This window comes from Bubalus bubalis, chromosome 3 (genome assembly GCF_019923935.1).
Source record: "Bubalus bubalis isolate 160015118507 breed Murrah chromosome 3, NDDB_SH_1, whole genome shotgun sequence".
Taxonomy (NCBI): Eukaryota; Metazoa; Chordata; class Mammalia; order Artiodactyla; family Bovidae; genus Bubalus; species Bubalus bubalis.
Window position 1 is genome coordinate 144,600,835 of NC_059159.1, and position 20,849 is coordinate 144,621,683.

At 42.5% G+C, this 20,849-nt stretch overlaps 1 protein-coding gene, 1 non-coding gene and 1 pseudogene across 10 annotated transcripts in view; 1 reads left to right on the forward strand and 2 right to left on the reverse strand.

Moving 5' to 3' along the window:
* The window catches only part of SLC35D2 (solute carrier family 35 member D2), a 131,567-nt gene that overhangs the window by 25,765 nt on the left and 84,953 nt on the right, over positions 1-20,849 (reverse strand). For all 9 annotated transcript variants that reach the window (XM_045165124.1, XM_045165127.1, XM_045165121.1 and 6 more), the window contains 2 exons: positions 2,397-2,472; positions 534-641 (listed from right to left, as the gene is read on the reverse strand). In XM_045165124.1, the coding sequence (XP_045021059.1) occupies positions 534-641; positions 2,397-2,472 (184 nt within the window). The remainder of the gene's footprint in view (positions 1-533; positions 642-2,396; positions 2,473-20,849) is intronic.
* Positions 4,264-4,369, reverse strand: LOC112584073. Its single transcript, XR_003108428.1, has one exon. It is a non-coding gene; the product is annotated as a U6 spliceosomal RNA (small nuclear RNA).
* Positions 4,524-5,858, forward strand: LOC112583946 (annotated as a pseudogene).

The following is a 20,849-nucleotide window of genomic DNA, read 5'->3' on the forward strand; positions in this document are numbered from 1 at the left end:
ACATTTTACATTATTATTAGTAAATGTAATTATTTTGAAAATCAAAATCCTCCTTCTCTCTACAATACACTGTACTGTGTATGTGATCACAAAACAGATCATCTATAAATTATCACAGAAAAAAGAAATTGGATCTTATTTCCCAAATGAGAAACTCTATCCTCAAATAACCATACTGACTCACTACTTCATGAATCAATCACAGCAATGTTTGTTTACTCAATTAATTCCATTAGACCAAAGTTTCCCTCTTCCTGTCAAATGTCAACCTTCAGTGAAAGAAAAATATTTTAATACTAGGAAATATGGTTGGGAAGATTGAAATTATGTAAAGGTTTGCTACATTCCAAAACCATATACAAATTTGTTAATCCAGTAATGCCTTTTGTAGAACTGAACTTTAATATTTGGTTTAATGCTACAGCTTACAGTCATGGGTTAAATTTAAGCTACTACTGAATAATCAAGTCTCACTAAGATCATTATTTCACTGACTTATTTTGACAAGCTTTGCATTATTGCAATTTACTTACCTAAAATTCCAATTTCTAAGCCTTTAAGTTTTTCTTTAATATAGTCATAGATGTCATCTTTGGCAAAATCTGCTTGTATTATCTTCACGGTGCTTCCTATCGTCAGCTCTGCATGAGAGACAATAGTTATTTTTCAATGAACAGGTGTCCAAATCCGCCTCTTGTCCTTATTCCCCTAATACTCCCTGAGTATTACCTGAACAGAACAGACACTTAAGAACACAAGCCCATCGTCTTAATTAGAAACAAGAAATAGCCCCAGATAAATGCTGGAATGTGTTAAAAGATTTGTGAATGGTGGTTTCTGTGTGATTCTAAGAGTCACTGCAGTGACAAGTAAAGGCATTATAACAGATTTAATACAACAGTTCTCAAAGCAAGGCCCGCAGACCACAGCATCAGCATCACTGGTAACTTGTTAGAAATAAAATCTCAGGCTCCACCCAGGCCTGCTGAACCAGGAAGCCCTGGGAGTGGGCCTGGTGGTCTGTTTTCACACGCACTGGGGGCGACTGTGGTGCCTGCTCACGTTTCAGACCCGTGGGCTGAGGGCTGTTAGAGCAAAGTGTGAGCCTTGTGCTCGGTGAGTATCCGGTCCTCTCCACGTACACTCAGAAACCCTTTGCATTTGTCCAACACTTTAGCATTTACAAAAACATTTACACGCACACTATATTTTTTTTAATATTCTCAAGAATGAAGTAGGCATTGTCTCCACTTTCTGGAGGAGAAAATTAAGGCTCTAAGAAGCTTACTAGCTTGACCAAGGGCACCCACTCCCTGCTCCCTCCAAGTTCAATCTTCTTTCCACTGGTCTATGTGAACTTGCCTTCTGCTGGAGCTTTTTCTTAGATATAAAAACTGCAGGCAGATTTCACTAGCTGCTGCCCACTCAGCTTTGGAGTTAGACCCAATATTTCTGGGGCAAGTGATCTTAAGGCATAGCCTGGGGACACTTCAAAGACACTACTTGTTTTTCAAAAAGACAATAAAAAGTGCACAGTCAGGAAAATACTGAAGAACGTCCTAGTCCTGGTCAAAGTTATTTCAGATATCCAATTAGAGAACAAAAGCAGAATTCACTGGTTCAAGGACACTGAGCCTCCTCATTGTGAGTGTTCAGACACATATTCCCCCACGGTCTTCTCTTATCCAAATTTGTCCCAGGGAAATAAGACTGTCCACAGACAGCCTGCTATGGTCTTCGTGAGTCTTCATAGTTAAAGACTCATTCCTTTGCATTGAGTTTATTAATCACTAAGTTAATAGTTAATTATTCAAATTCAAATGCTCAGAAGGGGATATGATGATCATTATTGACTAAAAACACTTCAGAGTGGATCATCAAAATAAAATATTATAATATAAATCCTACCTCTTAGGGTTGTATAGTGACAACCCTCACACCATACATAGCAGCCCTGAATCAAATCTTTTTTTTTTAATCTAACAACTAGCAGTGAGCATTGTCTCTCATCCCTCTGCAAGGAGCACAGCACAGACATAAGGAAGGAAGTCCCTGCTTTTCAAGGAAGTAACTGAAGCATTCAGACAGCTGAGGCCTCTGAATGAGGGAATCTGATTCTAGAGACAGACCCTAGACACAAGAAAGAGTGGACCTATTTGTGGGGTGAATGTCTTTCTGCTTCATGAAGCCCAAAGAATCACTGATGAACTAAAGTGAGCTCAAGCCACTTATGTCCTGCACTTAACTTTGTAAACTGGGCTCCCCAAAGGAGGCTTGTACCCCAGGCACCAGAGAGCAAATGTAGGGATGCTGACAGACGCCTCTGCAGGCAGGATGTGAGCAGACCTGGCTAGTGGGCTCCACAAACATCTCCCTTATTTCTTGGAGTCACTCACCAATCTCCGCAGCAATGGCCTGTAGTTTTTCCAGTGTCCGGCTGATAAGCACGACATTGAATCCCTGTCTTGCTAACTGAAGGTAAGGATGGGAAAACCAAAACAGAGATGATAAGCAGACAAGGAAGGCTTGTTATATTAAAGTGAGTTGGGGCATCACCCATTTGGTCATAGGGTGATATGCTTGATCTTCCTAAGTTTAAATGTGCACAATGTAACAATGGTTTCTAGGCTAAGTAAAACAGACAAGCTGGGCCAGGCTAAACGTGACATAATACCAGTAGTTTCTTTGTGTATGTTTATTATACACCAGGGCTTCCCTCGTGGTCAGCAGTAAGAATCCACCTACAATGCAGGAGACGCAGGTTCAGTCCCTGAGTTGGGAAGATGCCCTGGAGCAGGGCATGGCAACCTACTCGAGTATTCTTGCCTGGAGAATCCCACGGACAGAGGAGCCTGGAAGGCTCCAGACCACAGGGTCTCAAAGAGTCGGACAAGACAGAAGCAACTGAGCACGCATTACGTGCCAGGAACTATTATTCTAAGTGCTTTTCTGTACAGATCCACAATCTGAATGCCCTCTACCTGAAGCATTTATGGTCAGATGTGTGTTGGAATTCAGAATTTGGAGGATTTTATACTATAATTTATGTAACAAGGTCTAGGGCTGGAGGATTTCATACTATAATTTATGTAACAAGGTCTAGGGCAGCAACCTATAATTTAAAAAAAATTCTGCAGCAACTTTTGAGCTGGCTTCTATTCACAAGGACGTTCTCTTGTGGTTCTCCTCACTCAGGCACAGTCATGGACCTGAGCCCTCTCTTTCTGTTCTCTGGCTCCCAACAGGATAGAAAATGAAATAGGGAACTGGAGAGTAAATGGATGTTTTCCTGAGATCACAAGGAACTCTCTTCAGAATGGACAGTGCCTCGACTCACAGGGGCAGAGCAACAATGTGCAGAAGCGACATGCATTAATATGGCCCAGAGGACACGTGTGCTGGGTGACCACAGACAGGCCCAGACTCCTCACACGTAAAAATGCTACAGGTGAGAAAAGACAGAGTTTTGCCTGAAGAAAAATGGGAAAACCAACGTTCATCTGGAGAGAAACAGACAACATTTGAGTTAGTGACAGAGGACTTACAGAGCCCTATCGCAAGCCCACAGCTGCAAGGCTGCACACCAAGACCACAGAGGCAGAGCCCAGAACCAAGGTCATTTCCAGAAATGACTGAGCCCCTTTTTAACCGCTGCCAAAAGCCCCCGATCCTTATTGGCCAGTTCCTGACCCCGTATTAGGCAAAAATGCCCACCCCGCTGCTCACCCTACAGTGCCCTAATCAATCACTTAATGCTACCCTTCCAGCAAGAATTTTCTTTGTCTTGAGGCTCCAAAAATTGGCTACTAACCCATGAAGAGTCATCTTTCCCTGGTCTGTCAGGAAGTCGGCCTGGTGTATTCGCAGCCTCCCTCACTATCTATTCAGAAGTATCTATTCACTCAGAACTATCTATTCAGAGGTATCAATTCATTCAGAACTATCTGTTCAGAAGTATCTATTACTTCTGTGGGCTCTCCCTTGAGCCAATCCACTGGTCTAATAGCTTCCTGTGGACTCTCCCCTGGTCTGTTAGGAGGTCAGCCCTCTGTGCTTGCAGCACCTTCATTATCTCTGCTCTTTGTTCTTAATAAACTCACTCCTTTCTGAAATACTGTCTGGAAATTCTTTTCCAACCCAAGCTCAGACTATGGAGACATGGCTCAATGAACTGAAATCCTTCTTAATGTTTTTAATTAAACAAAACTGTTACGATTTTAAACCTTGGTAAAATACACACGACATAAAATTTGCCGTCCTAACAACTATATGGAATGTTTCACAAATTTGCGTGTCATCCTTGCACAGGGCCCATGCTAATCTTCTCTGCATTGCTCAGTGTTAGCCTGTGTGCTGCCAAAGCAAACACTATGCCAAATTTTAACAAGTTATTCTATAAAAACACTTAAGCTGAATTGAGGATTTTACCATATAGTCTCCAATAGCCAATACTCAAGCCTGTGGTCTCAGAATCACCTAGGAAGACATCGAACAAACAAACAAACAAACAAAACAATTCCCACCAAAACCATCCAGTTAACAATCTCTGAGGGCAGTGGCCAAAGCATGTGCATCACCCTGCTCATTCCCAGGCCCATACCCAGCCATGCTGCCAGGGCCACCCAGCAGGTGCTGAAGAAGCAAGGGGATTGGAGATGCAACCAGGCTGCAATCTTCTCCCCTCAACAGGCAGCCCCAGAGTCTGGGCCTGCACAGCAAGAAGCACCTGCTGCCCCTGCCGCAGCCATCTGTTGCTGGAACCTCCTGGCAGGGCCTTGACGCCCCAGGGCCTGCTCAGCCCTCAGACTGGGCCAGAGCCTGGACAGGCAGTGCCACAGGCGGCTTGTGGCCTGCCCTTGAAAGACGCAGTGGGATGTGCCTCTTTCAAAGAACCAAACATATCTGGATCCCCAGACCCAAAGGCATGGAGGAGACTCATCAAGGACATAAGGCAGTATGACTCCAAGAACCGCAGGACTGCGCTGATCTGCGCTAAGCGGTCCCAGTGTGCAGCCTTCTCAGGCCCACCCTACAGAGAAGGCTGCGGGTCAGTGACCTGAGGGTGGGCAGCCAGAAGCAGACACATCCCTCCAGCGGCTCTTCTGAGGCAGTCTTCCAGTTGGGGGCAAATGGAAAGGTTGTGCCTTACGTCAAGTTCCTATACTCCACCAACACCCTGGTCACACTCAAGACAGAAGGCCCTGGTCCAGCGTCCCCGCACTCTGTCGGCTCAGAACTAGGGGACAACTCGGGGATGCCCTGGAGTACAACCCCAACCTCCTGGATGACTCTTGGGGGCCCTGTGGAAAGCACGAGTGCCGTCTTCATGTTCATCTGCTACATCACCACAGTGATAGGGTACGTGAAGGCCCCCAACCTCAAGAAGGACATGAGCAAAACTTTCCCAGAGAAGTCCCTGCACATCGAGCTAACGCTAAGCAAAATTAGAACTTTAAAACCAGAAATGCAGAACCTGTCCAGGAAGTGTGGTTTGGAGCCATGACGGTGTCCATGTCTACCTGTACTTGGAGAAGTTGGTCTTGCAGGGTGAGCTCAACAAGCAGAACTGCAGGCTCTGCAGCAAGACCAGCAGCGACCTCCTCAAGTGTGACATGGAGCAGCTCATCGACAAGTTAAAAGAAAGGTTTCAATTCAATAAATGCGATCTAACTGGGTTTGAGTTTATGGTGCTCGTGGTCTAGGAACTTGTTCTCCACCTTCCCAAGAACCAAGTGTTACCTCATTACAGATGCTTCATTGGACCTTCCCTGGAAGCTCAGCTGGTAAAGAATCCACCTGCAATGCAGGAGACCCCAGTTCGATTCCTGGATTGGGAAGATCCACTGGAGAAAGGATAGGCTACTCACTCCAGTATTCTTGGGCTTTCCTGGTGGCTCAGTTGGTAAAGAATCTGCCTGCAATGTGAGAGACCTGGGTTCAATCCCTGGGTTGGGAAGATCCCCTGGAGAATGGAACAGCTACCCACTCCAGTCTCTGGCCTGGAGAATGCCATGGACTGTATACTCCATGAGGTCACAAAGAGTCAGACACTACTGAACGCCTTTCACTTTCACTTTCTTTCATGCAGCAGTTCTAGCGCTGCTGGCCTCCGTGGCACTCCTGGCACTTCATGAGTCCAAAGGTGGGCTTCCAGCACTGGAGTGTGGATGGCGGCCTTCCCTGGCTGGTACCGCTGCTTTGCCACACACCCTTGCTTCCTTGGAGAGACATTGCTTCCATTCCAAAGCACAGCACACTGCCACAGTATTTCTAGCACCCCCCTCCTATGTTCTTCTGTGAACAAGATGTGGAATTTTGTTATGGTTTCTTTTTTTCCTGTGCCTGGGACTGGTCTGGCATCAGGACTTTGATTTACAATGTGAAGTGCTGAATCCTGACTTCACAGCATTTCTCATCTCTGCATCACCCAGCCTTCTGCTACCATCATTGCCACCGCGCTATCATCTGGTGGAGACCTTGCTCTCCAGATCTCGCTGCAAATGATGGATTTCTGGAGTTGACCTGTTAGAGCATTAATCTAGGCTACTTAGGGTTTTCTGACATGGAAACAGCACTATGGACTCCTCCACCCCTCTGCCAGTTTCCCTCCAAGCCCAGGACAGCCCCTCAGGGGTGTCTGCTCACCTCCCCGAATCTATTAGCAGAGCTCTGGCATCAGCCTAAAGCCAATAAGAGCAGGCCCCTGGCTGGTTTGGGTCTCATTTTTTACTCTGGGATCTCTGTTCTTCCGAGGATCGCATCTCCTGGGTGTCATGTAACCCAACAGGCCTCTTAGCACAGAATCAGCCCACCCCAGGCAGGGATCTGCCTCACCAGGAAAACCCCATTTGCCCGTGACTCTTAGGACCTTCAGGATGAATGGATTGCTGGCTCTTGATTTTCCTAAGCAATATTGTGGAGAAAAAAAGGTATTTATTGTCATTTAGAATTTGGTTCTCTGCATTTTTTTTTTTTTTTGGCAAGGGAACAAAAACTGGCTAAACGAGGTCTGTTGAAGTTGTGATTTCAACCACATTTCACTCTCCAGCAGGGAGGAGAGAGACCACTTCAAGCCCTGCTTCCCCATGTGGGTGGGGGCCCAGGGCTTCTTCCTCCCTTGCAGGAAAGTGGAAGCCACCTTGTCTGGAGCAGACACCCACACCAAGCAGACCCCAAGCACTGGTCGTTGCCCTCATAGGCAGTTCTGTGCCCAGCACGCCAGCTTCTCCACACTACATGTAGCCCAGGTTTTCCACTTGCTGCTCCACCGGAAACACTGAAGACGAAGGACTAGAGCTTCTCCTTCACAGGTCAGCAGCTCTCGGAAAGAACGGTGTTAGCCAGACCATTAAGCTGCTTCCTGACCACTGTCTCATGAACCTGTCACCGGAGAGGCTCTAGGACAGTCGCACCTGCATCCTACCTGTGTGGACTGGTGCTTTTGCAGAAAGGAGATACCAGCCTTCATCAGAGCACTGAGCCACTAGCCACTAAACTGAGACCCCAGCAGGAGTGCAGGATGACCGCTCAGACCCTGCTGACTGCTATTCCTTCTTCCTAAGTCGCTTACATGGGCTAAGGGGGACTGCAGGGTGAGTGTGAAGCCCAAGTCTGTATTCTCACCTAATTTACTGAGTGCATCTTCCCTGTCCACCCCAAGAAGTGAAGTGAAGTGAAGTCGCTCAGTCGTGTCCGACTCTTCGCAACCCCATGAACTGTAGCCTATCAGGTTCCTCCGTCCATGGGATTTTCCAGGCAAGAGTATGTCCCCCAAACTGGACGTGCACCAAGGAGGGCATGAAGGATGAAGCTTCTGGGCCCCAGGCAACTCTTCTAGAAAGTGACCTGTCCTGCCACCACAGCATCTCAAGGACACTCCTGTTACAGACACTGCAAGGGACCAACTTCCAAAATGTATGTCCTGGTCTACAACTAGCCTTGAAGGAGGCTAACGTCTTCCTGGGTATTTCTGTATAGATTTTAGAATGGCTGATACAGTAACTTAAGTTTGCATGTTAATGTGGTGAGAATTAGTCATTTACCAAACCTCTCTGTAACCTTCCCTTTAGTGCGCTGCTCCCTTTTTAATAATATCAAGAGCTGCCACTGTGTGGTACTCACATGAAAGTGAAAGTGAAGTCGCTCAGTCATGTCTGACTCTTTGCAACTCCATGGACTGGAGCCTACCAGGCTCCTTCGTCCATGGGATTTTCCAGCCAAGAGTACTAGAGTGGGTTGCCATTGCCTTCTCCAGGGGATCTTCCCAACCCAGGGATCAAACCCAGGTCTCCTGCATTGCAGGCAGACGCTTTACCATTTGAGCCACCAGGGAAGCTGGCGGTACTCACGTGAAGCCAATATTTAAGGCATTAAACTTTAGCCTGAACTGTCACCGCCTACAGCCAGCCCAGACATCTGTGTCCAAGGGCATGGGGCCACTCTCTCAGCACCTGAGAGGTGCTGTAGACTTAAATGAGCGCTAAGTGGCTATTTAACCTATCTAGATATGTGTCATGGATTTGTTTGCAAAAAGTAACGTATTTGTGTTTTAAGTAAAATTTGGTTTTGCAAAAAAAAAAAAGGAATCTCTGGACGTAAAGCCTCAGCATTTATGTCTTTTTCTATTCTGATTTGTTAAATTACAGTATTAAATACACAAGTATATTCTCATTGTAAAAGATGTCCCCACGGCCCTCACAGTCCCACTTCCCCTCCGCTGCTAGGCTCCTGCTATCTTTAGTTTGCTGTTGATCCTCCTTTCTAACTTTCTTCATCTACATGCTCCCATACGTACATGCAGAAATCAAAGTTTGTTTTGTGGGGTTTCTTTTTTTCACACTTTATAAGTGGCATTCTATGTGTGTGCGCTAAGTCACTTCAGTCGTGTCTGACTCTTTGCGACCTTATGGACTGTTGCCCACCAGGCTTCTCTGTCCATGGGATTTCCCAGGCAAGAATATTGGAGTGGGTTGCCATGTCCTTCTCCAGGAAATTTCTCCTGTACAATGAAGTTATTCAGTTATACATATATATACATTCCTTTTTAAATATTATTTTCCATTATGGTTTATCACAGAATATTTTATTTGTTTTTCTCTTTTTGTGACTGGTTTATTTTACTAAGCATGTCATCAAGATTCATCCACATTGTAGAGTATGTCAGAATTTCCTTCCTTTTCAAGGCTCAAAAGTACTGTGTTATATGCCTATATCACATTTTGTTTATTCGCCCATCATCAATGAACCTTTCAGTGCACCTTTTTTGAAAACTTTTCCCACTGTGTTTCTATTTTTAATTTGTATTGGGGTATAGTTGATTTACAATGTTGTTTTAGGTTCTGCTGTACAGCAGAGTGAATGAGTTATCCATTCCTTTTTTAGATTCTTTTCCCATATAGGTCATGACAGAGTGTTAAGTAGAGTTCCCTGTGCAATATAGCAGGTTCTTATTAGTTATCTATTTTATATATATTATTGTGTATATGTCGATCCCAATCTCCCCTTGTAACCATAAGTTTGTTTTCTACAACAGTGACACTATTTCTGTTTTGTAAATAAGTTCATTTGTACCATTTTTTCTAGATTCCACATATAAGCGATATCATATGGTACTTGTCTTTCTGTCTGACTTCACTCAGTATGACAATTTCTAGGTCCATCCATGTTGCTGCAAATGGCATTATTTCATTCTTTTTTATGGTTGAGTAATATTCTGTTGCATATGTCCCCATCAACAGAGGAATGGATAAGGAAGATGTGGTACACATCAGAGAACACTGAATATAGCTCTCTGTACTATACGGTAGGGCCTTCTTGTTTATCCATCTCTATATAAAAGCTAATATCTGCTAACCCCAACCTCCTAGTACATGCCTTTCCTAATCCTCTCCCCCTTGGCAAAGTCCAGCCTGTTGTGTTTCATAGATAGTTTCATTTATGTCATATTGACTTACTTCACTTAGTATGATAATCTCTAGTTTCATCTATGTTGCTGCAAATGGCATTATTTAGTTCTTTTTCTGGCCGAGTAGTATTCCACTGTGTGTATGCACCACATCTTCTGTATCCGTTCATCTGTCAATGGACATTTAGGTTGCTTCCGTGCATTGGGTATTGTGAATAGCACCGCTATGAACATAGGCGTACATTTATCTTTTTGAATTACAGGTTTGTCTAGATATAACCAGAACACACCTTTTGCCAATTCTACTCTTTCCGTTTTCATTTTCTTATCAATTTGTAGGAGTTTTATTTTTATATATTCTTGGTATTAATTATTTGCCTAATCTCAAGGATGTAAATACATTTTCTTATAACCCTTTGTAGTTTGTAGTTTGATTTTTGTTGCTGTTGTTTATTTTTTGAGAATAGTGTGAGGTTGAAATCATCCAGTATTATTTTTTTTCAAAATGGGTGGCTAATTGTCTTGGCAACATTTTTCTATTTATCCGTTTTTTTCCTGATTTGAAATACTTAGTCATATGCCCAGTTCTCATATGTATGTGGGTCTGTCTTTGACCTGTTTGTTCTGTCGCACTGGACTGTTTCTTACTTCCTATGTCAGTGTCACTTCTGATCATCTTATAATAGGCTTTGATATCTGGTGTCTGATATCAAGGAAGTGGATTGCCATTTCCTTCTCCAATGTATGAAAGTGAAAACTGAAAGTGAAGTCGCTCAGTTGTGCCCGACTCTTAGGGACCCCATGGACTGCAGCCCACCAGGCTCCTCCTTCCATGGGATTTTCTAGGCAAGAGTGCTGGAGTGGGTTGCCATTGCCTTCTCCAGAGGAAGTCTCTACTATTTGTTATTTTCTTTCAAAATGTTTTTGTGTTTTCTTCTTTGTTTAATTTCCCAAGTAAATGATAACATTGTATTTTTAATGCATTATATTGAAATTAGATGGTGATTGCGGCCATGAAATTAAAAGACGCTTACTCCTTGGAAGGAAAGTTATGACCAACCTAGATAGCATATTCAAAAGCAGAGACATTACTTTGCCAACAAAGGTCCGTCTAGTCAAGGCTACGGTTTTTCCAGTGGTCATGTATGGATGTGAGAGTTGGACTGTGAAGAAAGCTGAGTGCCGAAGAATTGATGCTTTTGAACTGTGGTGTTGGAGAAGACTCTTGAGAGTCCCTTGGACCGCAAGGAGATCCAGCCAGTCCATTCTGAAGGAGATCAGCCCTGGGATTTCTTTGGAAGGAATGATGCTGAAGCTGAAACTCCAGAACTTTGGCCACCTCACGCGAAGAGTTGACTCACTGGAAAAGACCCTGATACTGGGAGGGATTGGGGGCAGGAGGAGAAGGGGACGACAGAGGATGAGATGGCTGGATGGCATCACTGACTCGATGGACATGAGTTTGGGTGAACTCTGGGAGTTGGTGATGGACAGGGAGGCCTGGCGTGCTGCAATTCATGGGGTCGCAAAGAGTCGGACATGACTGAGCGACGGAACTGAACTGAACTGAAGGAGAACGTTATATCTTTGTAGAAATCAGTTATCTCGTCCATAACATGCTATTTATTCAGATCTTCTGCATTCTTCTAAAACTTTTAGAAGTTTCTTCATTAAAATCTTGGGCATTTCTTATTAGTTTGCATTAGTTAGGATAACTTAAGCTTCTATAACAAATAACTCCAAAATTTCAGTGGCTTCACACAATGAAGTTTGGTTTTTATCTTATATAACAGATTCTATTACACATAATTCTTTAGGACCCACAACTGAGAAAGGCATTGCCACCTTTAACTTTAGGTTTCCAAGGTTGCCCTGGCTGTTGACATCCAGCCAGTGAGAGGATTGAAAGAGGGTGGAAAAGAGACAACCCTTCTTCCCTTAACCTCCTTGACCAAGTGACACACATCGTTTCTACTTGACTTCACTGGGCAAATGTCACAAAACTCCAGCTAGATGTAAGGCAGTCTGGGAAATTCCCTGGCTGGATAGCTGCCTACCAGCTACACCTTTATACAATGGAAGAATAAGGAATTGGGGGACACTTAGCTGTTCCAGCCACCAGTATCTTATGTTTATCTGTGGCCATTGTGAATTAAATTATTATAAATAACTAAATTGGGTCAATTTATATAATGGAATACCATACAATACTGAAAATGAATGAACCAAGTTCTACACACACCAGCATGAATGAATTTCAAAAAGCACAGTATTGATCAGAAGCAGAAACAGATTCTGAAAGACATATGAATCAATTTACATTAAGTTCAAATTAAGTAATGCAACCAAATGTACTGGGAGACACACACATGCTACAGAACTTTTTTAGAGTAAGGAAATTATTAACACAATGTTCATGATAGTGTTACGTCTCCGGGGGTGAGGGAGGGGAAACACAAAGGCATGACACATGTGCCTGTATGACACGCTTCAAGGTAACTGGTGAGGCTGCATTTCTTAAGCTCGGTGATAAGGGATACTGCACTCATTTTAATTTTTATTTTTGTAATCACATTCAGATTATATGAAGAAGGAAATGGCAACCCACCCCAGTATTCTTGCCTGGAGAATTCCATGGACTGAGGAGCCTGGCAAGCTACAGTCCATGGGGTCACAAAGAGTCAGACACCACTGAGCGATTTTCGCTTATTCATTATATACATTCTTGTCTGGTACACTTCCCTCCACACACATACACATGCACACAGCCACAACATAATTGCACACAATTCAACATACAGTGAATTTAGGATATTCAAAGCCAGAATCAGAAATTATAGGGTTGAAGTCAAGCCACACAGGAACAAAGAAATGAAGCCAAGAAAATATAAAGATAATTAAAAGCTGCTGCTTTCATTTAAGGCAAGATGAAAGCAAATATGCTTACAGTGCAGCTGGAGTAATTTAGACTAGAATAATTTAGACATTAGGAAGAAGAAATTCCTTGCTGAAACAGCATAAGACACCATCATATATTGCCAGTACATGTAGGATAATATTCAAGAATAGAGAAAAGCAGTTGTTTTTCTTGGGTTGGGCTGAGCCAAGGGATTTTAATTGAAGAGGCAACTCTGTGCCATTACCTGTATCTGCCAGGATCACTGTCCTGAGAAGAATTCTAACAGCTTGTCTGACACACTGGAGCTTGTAGCATTTTTGCCATCCCAGATGTTGGGGGGTGGCACTAGAACTGCCCAGGTATGAAGAAATTAACCAGACAATCTTTAGTCATATATTTTGCTTCTAGCACTCTGTGCACATTAATAGCCAAGAATGCATGTTTACATATATTAGAGTGATGAAAAGTAAACCTTATAATGTTTAAATATATATAAAATATATTATATGTATATAAATATTAAAATTTATAGTAGTAGAGGGTCAGTTAAAATTGGTTCAATAGTATAGAGGACAATCTGGCACTCATATCCAGTACTTGAGTGCACACACCCATTGATCCAGCAATCTTTCTGATAGGGATGTATTCTTGGATATATGTAGGTTTATTTTCAAAGATGTGTCTTGAAACATTATTGTAAATACAAAAATTAAAGGCAAGCCCATCCCAATAAAAGAAACATAGTACATTGCTGGGATAGGATAACCTGAAATGATTAAAAGGAATGAAGGCCATCTGTTTGCCTTTGCTATGGCAAGATCTCCCTGTTACATTATTAAATGAACAAGCAAAGTTTAAACAAGGGTTTATGGTTGTGGGACGCAGGATCCCATTTGTGCTCATGTGGGCAAAAGGTAGACACATAGGTGTAATTTCTGCTAAGAGACTGCTAGCAGGCCAGTAAAATTTGTCCCCCTCTTCTTCCCAGGCATGTGACCAGATGACACTCCTGGTCTTTCTTCTGGTTACAGGACTGAGTACTGTCAATGGGCTCCAGGACACAGACATGCTTATGACCCAGCTCCAATCTTGAAGAGTAGCACAGAGGCTTACAGGATAGATGAAGAAGCAAGACAGAAGGAACTAGACAGAGCCACTCACCACGAAAGAAAGTCTCTGGATTGTTATGCTGAAACTACTCTGTACTATCAACCTCCATATCAACATGTAAGTATGGATATAGCCATGGTTTTCCTTTACCTTTTCTGAAAGGAACCTCAAGACATTGTGAACGCTGGTGACCTTTACAGAGAAGGGCCAGGTAAGGGCAGGAGTGAGGAGAGTCCTTTATTTCTCATTCTATGCCTTTCTGAGCTGCTTGAGTTTTCTAATTTTATACCTGTATTATTTTATCTTTAATATGAATTATCTGGGCAAAGAGATAACGACCTTTTTTCTCTTTTCTTCCTTACACTTCTTTGAATTAAAAACAAAAATATTCTATGAAGACCTACAAGACCTTCTAGAACTAACACCCAAAAAAGATGCCCTTTTCATTATAGGGGACTGGAATGCAAAAGTAGGAAGTCAAGAAATACCTGGAGTAGCAGGCAAATTTGGCCTTGGAGTATAGAATGAAGCAGGGAAAAGGCTAATAGAGTTTTGCCAAGAGAATGCACTGGTCAGAGCAAACACCCTCTTCCAACAACACAAGAGAAGGCTCTACACATGGACATCAACAGATGGACAACACCAAAATCAGATTGATTATATTCTTTGCAGCCAAAGATGGAAACGCTTCATACACTCAGCAAAAACAAGACTGGGAGATGACTGTGGCACAGATCATGAACTCCTTATTGCTAAATTCAGGCTTAAATTGAAGAAAGTAGGGAAAACCACTAGACCATTCAGGTATGACCTAAATCAATCCCTTATGATTATACAGTGGAGGTGACAAATAGATTGGAGGGATTAGATCTGATAGAAAGAGAGCCTGAAGGACTATGGATAGAGGTTTGTGACATTGTACAGGAGGCAGGGATCAAGACCATCCCCAGGGAAAAGAAATGCAAAAAGGCAAAATGGTTGTCTGAGGAGGCCTTACAAATAGCTGTGAATAGAAGAGAAGCAAAAGGCAAAGGAGAAAAGGAAAGATATACCCATGTGAATGCAGAGTTCCAAAGAACAGCAAGGAGAGATAAGAAAGCCTTCCTCAATGATCAATGCAAAAAAATAGAGGAAAATGATAGAATGGGAAAGACTAGAGATCTCTTCAAGAAAATTAGAGCTACCAAGGGAACATTTCATGCAAAGATGGGCTCAATAAAGGACAGAAACAGTATGGACCTAAAACAGAAGCAGAAGATATTAAGAAGAGGTGGAAACAATACACAGAAGAACTATACAAAAAAGAAGATCTTCATGACCCAGATAATCACAATGGTGTGATCACCAACCTAGAGCCAGACATCCTGGAATGTGAAGTCAAGTGGGCCTTAGGAAGCATCACTATGAACAAAGCTAGTGAAAGAGATGGAATTCCAGTTGTTCTATTTTAAATGCTAAAAGATGATGCTGTGAAAGTGCTGCACTCAATATGCCAGCAAATTTGGAAAACTGAGCAGTGGCCACAAGATTCGAAAAGGTCAGTTTTCATTCCAATTCCAAAGAAAGGCAATGCCAGAAAATGCTCAAACTACCACATAATTGCCCTCATCTCACATGCTAGTAAAGTAATGCTCAAAATTCTCCAAGCCAGGTTTCAACAGTATATGAACCATGAACCCTCAGATGTTCAAGCTGGATTTAGAAAAGGCAGAGGAACCAGAGATCGAATTGCCAACATCCATTGGAACATCGAAAAAGCAAGAGAGTTCCAGAAAATCATCTACTTCTGCCTATTGACTATGCCAAAGCCTTTGACTGTGTGGATCACCACAACTGTGGAAAATTCTTCAAGAGATGGGAATACCAGAGCACCTGATCTGCCTCTCGAGAAATCTGTATGTAGGTCAGGAAGCAAGAGTGAGAACTGGACATGTAACAACAGACTGGTTCCAAATAGGGAAAGGAGTACATCAAGGCTGTATTTTGTCGCCCTGCTTATTTAACTTATATGCAGAGTACATCATGAGAAATGCTGGGCTGGATGAAGAACTAGTTGGAATCAAGATTGCCAGGAGAAACATCAGTAACCTCAGATATGCAGATGACACCACCCTTATGGCAGAAAGTGAAGATGAATTAAAGAGCCTCTTGATGAAAGTGAAAGAGGAGACTGAAAAAGTTGGCTTAACGCTCAACATTCAGAAGACTAAGATCATAGCATCTGGTCCTATCACTTCATGGCAAATAGATGGGGAAACAGTGGAAACAGTGACAGACTTTATTTTGGGGGGGCTCCAAAATCACTGCAGGTGGTGACTGCAGCCATGAAATTAAAAGATGCTTGCTCCTTGGAAAGAAAGTTATGACCAACCTAGACAGCATATTAAAAAGCAGAGACATAACTTTGCCAACAAAGGTCCATCTAGTCAAGGCTATGGTTTTTCCGGTAGTCATGTACGGATGTGAGAGTTGGACTATAAAGAAAGCTGAGCACCAAATAATTGATGCTTTTGAACTGTGGTGTTGGAGAAGACTCTTGAGAGTCTCTTGGACAGCATGGAGATCCAACCAGTCCATTCTAAAGGAAATCAGTCCTGAATATTCATTGAAAGGGCTGATGTTGAAGCTGAAGCTCCAATACTTTGGCCACCTGATGTGAAGAACTGACTCATTTGAAAAGACCCTGATATTGAGAAAGATTGAAGGCAGGAGGAGAAATGTATGACAGAGGATGAGATGACTGGATGGCATCACTGACTCAATGGCCATGAATTTGAGTAAACTCCAGTTATTAGCGATAGACAGGGAAGCCTGGCATGCTGCAGTCCATGGGGTTGCAAAGAGTCAGAAACGACTGAATGAACTGAACTGACATAAACATGATCGGCTATCAGGGAAGTGCAAATCTAAAGCACAATGATATGTTACTGCGCAGCTCTCAGAATGGCTAAAATAAAGAAAAAAAAATAGCAACACCAAATACTGGTGAGAATGTTGAGAAAATGGACCACTCACATAGTGCTGTTGAGAATGGTACAATCAATCTAGGAAATAGTTTGGCGATTTCTTAAAAAACTAAACATGCAGCTATCATGCTGTGCTGTCCTTAATCACTCGGTAGTATCCCACTCTTTATGACCCCATAGACTGTAGCCTGCCAGGCTCCTCTGTCCATGGGGATTCTACCATACCAGCTGGCAATTGCACTCCTGAGTATTTATTTCAGAAAAAAAACAGTCTTATGTTCACACAAAACTTACATATAAATGTTTATAGAAGCTTTATTTGTGTTGCCAAAATACTGAAACAACTTAAATGTCCATCAGTGGATGAATGGTTAAACAGACTGTGTAACCTCCATACCGTGGAATTCTACTTAGTACTGAAAAGGAACAGAATATTGGGACACCCTGGATGAATCTGCAGAAAATTATGCTGGGCAGAAAAAAACCCATTCAAAAAGGCTACAAAGCATATGATTCCATTTATATAGCATTCTTTAAAAGACCATGTTATAGAACTGGAGACCAGATAAGCATTTGCCACAGGTTAAGAAGGAAGTAAGAGACACAGAGAACATATTCATGATTGCCAGTGGGCTGGAGAGGTGGGGGAGGAAAGGATTTGGAGTTTGGGATTAGCAAATACAAACTATTTTGTATCAGCTGGATAAACAACAAGGTCCTATTGTAGCACAGGAAACTATATTCAATATCCTGTAATAAGCCATAATGAAAAGAATATGAAAAAGAATATATATAACTGATCATTTTGCTGTGCAGCAGAAATTAACACAACATTATAAATCAACTATACTTCAAGAAAGAAATAATGAAAGAAAGAAGGAAGGAAGGAGAAAGAAAGAAAGAAAGAAAAAGAGGGGAGGAAGGATATGAGCAGAGGTGGGGGGATTTATAAAACAACCATGCAAGGGCTCCTTATGATGAGGGAAATATTCTGTATCTTGACTGTATTGATGTTGATACCCTGACTTATATGATAACTTTGTAAGATTGGGTAAAGGGTACATGGGATCTCTTTGTATTCTTTCTTACTTATGAATCTATAAATATGTCAAAATTAAAAGGTTAGTTTAAAAAAAAAAGTTAAAGGAGAACTAAATAAATACAGGAAAATTAGATAACAGTGCATATGCTCCCTAAGGACTGGTCAGAGCTGACTAGAACTCTGAATGACTGGAACGCTGGGAGGCATTAAATATGCCTACTGACCTAAACTACTTGATTGTTCACAATCACTGGGTTTTCTTGTAGTCTCCAGAGATTAGAGGTAGATTTTGGCTACGGATCTCCCCGCCACCCAACAAATAGCCAGCGGATGGTGTGTTGCAAAATGCAAACAAGTCTCAGACCAAATCCTACCAACAACAACATCTGTCAGTAAGCAGGCATCAAAGCAATTATGAACCTGTTCTCATAGCTTAGTGGAGTCCCAGCCGTCTGTTCCTTAGGCACTCTGTGAAGGCTCATCCCAGGTAGATACAATCATGTTCTGGGGGCACGGTGCAGTCAAACTTCTGGCAGGGTTAGGTGACAGAATCCTCCACTCTCAGCAGGACACGGGGCCAAATCCATTCAAGGTCAAGAACACCACTCTGCTGTGCTCACAGACACCACATCCTTGTTCACAGGAGGGCGAAAGTGCCTCTGCAACACTTCTAGCAAATCCACACATCTTGGAAGATACTTCCTCAGGAAAACTATCGATAACCTTTCTTAGGCTAAGGGGCAAACTCTCTAATGAAAGTCAGGTTAGCTGAAGCACAGATGTTGATGAATTCTGATTTAGCATCTTTAAAAATTAGCTGAAACCTGGATTTAGCCAAAGTCTTGGCAAAAACAGCACATTCTCTGGGTAACTTGCAGAGAGTTTAATAAAAGACTGATTTACAAAGTATGAGTAGTGTGTGGAAAACCCAGGATATTCTGGAGCTATTAACAACAGCAGCTGTGAACCTGAAAGGGTTGGGGGATGAACAGATACCAGAACCAGAGGGTGGAGAGGGCTGCTCAACAGAGCTACAGCCTTCAGCAGAGGGACACAGCCTTCCCTGACCCACAGAAAGAGAGCAGAAAAAAACCCAGCTTCATGTTCCTGACTCCCTCTTACCTGTTGCCAGTGTCTCCCAACCCCCACGAACCCTGCTGAAACCAGAGACCAACTGAGGTGCTTGGTGCAGGTCAGCCTCCTGGGGCACAGAGGAGGGTGAAGAAGAGCAGAGAGTGAATCCTGAGGGGGCAGGTAGAAGAAACTCAACACACACCACCTTGGACATTATCTTCAACTGTTAACCCACGGCAGAAATGTGTACTCACTAATCTTATATACAAATTTACCGTACAACCCAGTGATTCCATTCCTAGGTAATCTACCCAAGAGAAATGGAAATATATGTCCATGCAAAACAGCACATAAGAGTATTCACAGCAGCATATTATATACCTCCCAAGAGGGAACAACCCACATATTCATCAGTTAATAAATGAATAAACAAACTGTGGTATATCCATATGATAGAATATTATTCTGCAATAAAAACTAAAGAACCACTGACACGTGCTACAACATGGGTGAACCTCAAAAATACTCTGAAGGAAATCAGACACAAACGACTGCATAGCGTGTGGTGGCATTTGCATGAAATGTTCAGAAACGATGAGCGGCAGCCTAGGACTAGGGGTAGGAATGGGGGATTAACCGTGGCCAGTTGTCAGTGATCTCACTAGGGTCATTAGGATGATGGACATGTGCTAAAGCTGGATAGTGATGATGGCGAACTCTTTGGTCAATTTACTAAAAGTTATTGTACTGTACATTTAGCTGAATTTTATGGTATGTGAATTATACCTCAAGAAACTGTTTAAACTTATGGACTCACATATATATCATATTATGCATGCTGAAGTATTTTAAAGCAAATTATACTCAGTCTAACGCTGATCTTCAGTCATAAAGTATTATTACAAGTCCCACCCCTGGCCTGGAATCTGTATAGTGAGGTTTCACTTTGTAAAAAGACATATATATATATATATATATATATATAAAATTAGGGGTGATATTCTGGGTTCAATCCCTGGGCCAGGAAGAACCCCTGGAGAAGGGAAAGGCTATCGCTCCAGTATTCTTGCCAGGATAATTCCATGGACAGAGGAGACTGGCAGGCTATAGTCCATGGGGTCGAAAAGAGTCAGACACGACTGAGTGACTAACACCTTCCCTTTTTTTTCATTTTGCATCTGTCGTTTCTTTAAATAGTTGATTTCCTAGTATATTTTTGAATGGCATGCAAAGAAATTTACTCACAGATAGTTTGGCTGGAACACAGCTATGGAAAGGAAATAAGCCACAGAAAATCTCTCAAAGACTTTTGTATCAATTTTGACCTACCTGAGATAGAGAAAGCTTCATTCAGATCAGACTGAACAGAGGAGAGGGTAGGAAGAGGGTCCCTAAGAGAAACACATTTTCAGCTGTGCCCATACCACAATTCCCTCTGAAAAACAACCACCATGGAAAAACTAAACCAAGAAGAGTGAACCCCAAGGTAAACTATGGACTCTGGGTGATAATGATGCATCAGTGTATGTTCACTGATTGTAGCAAACTTGCCACTCTGGAGTGTATATGGGGACAGGGGGTATATGTGAACTCGCTGCACCTTCTGCAAGATTCTGTGGTCAGTCTAGAACTGCTCGAAAAAGTTGTCTACTTTAAAACTTTCAAAATAAATAGAAAATTAAAAGATAAAAAAATTAAAAGTAAGAACTGTCCAATTTTAAAGCTAGTGATATCGTGAAGTCTTCTCTTTCTCTCCTGGAAAATCCCCCACCTCCCACCCACCACCAGCCCTCATTTTCAGTCTGGAAATCTAGCAAAGCATGGCTAAAAATTAAGCACCTTCGTCTCACAATT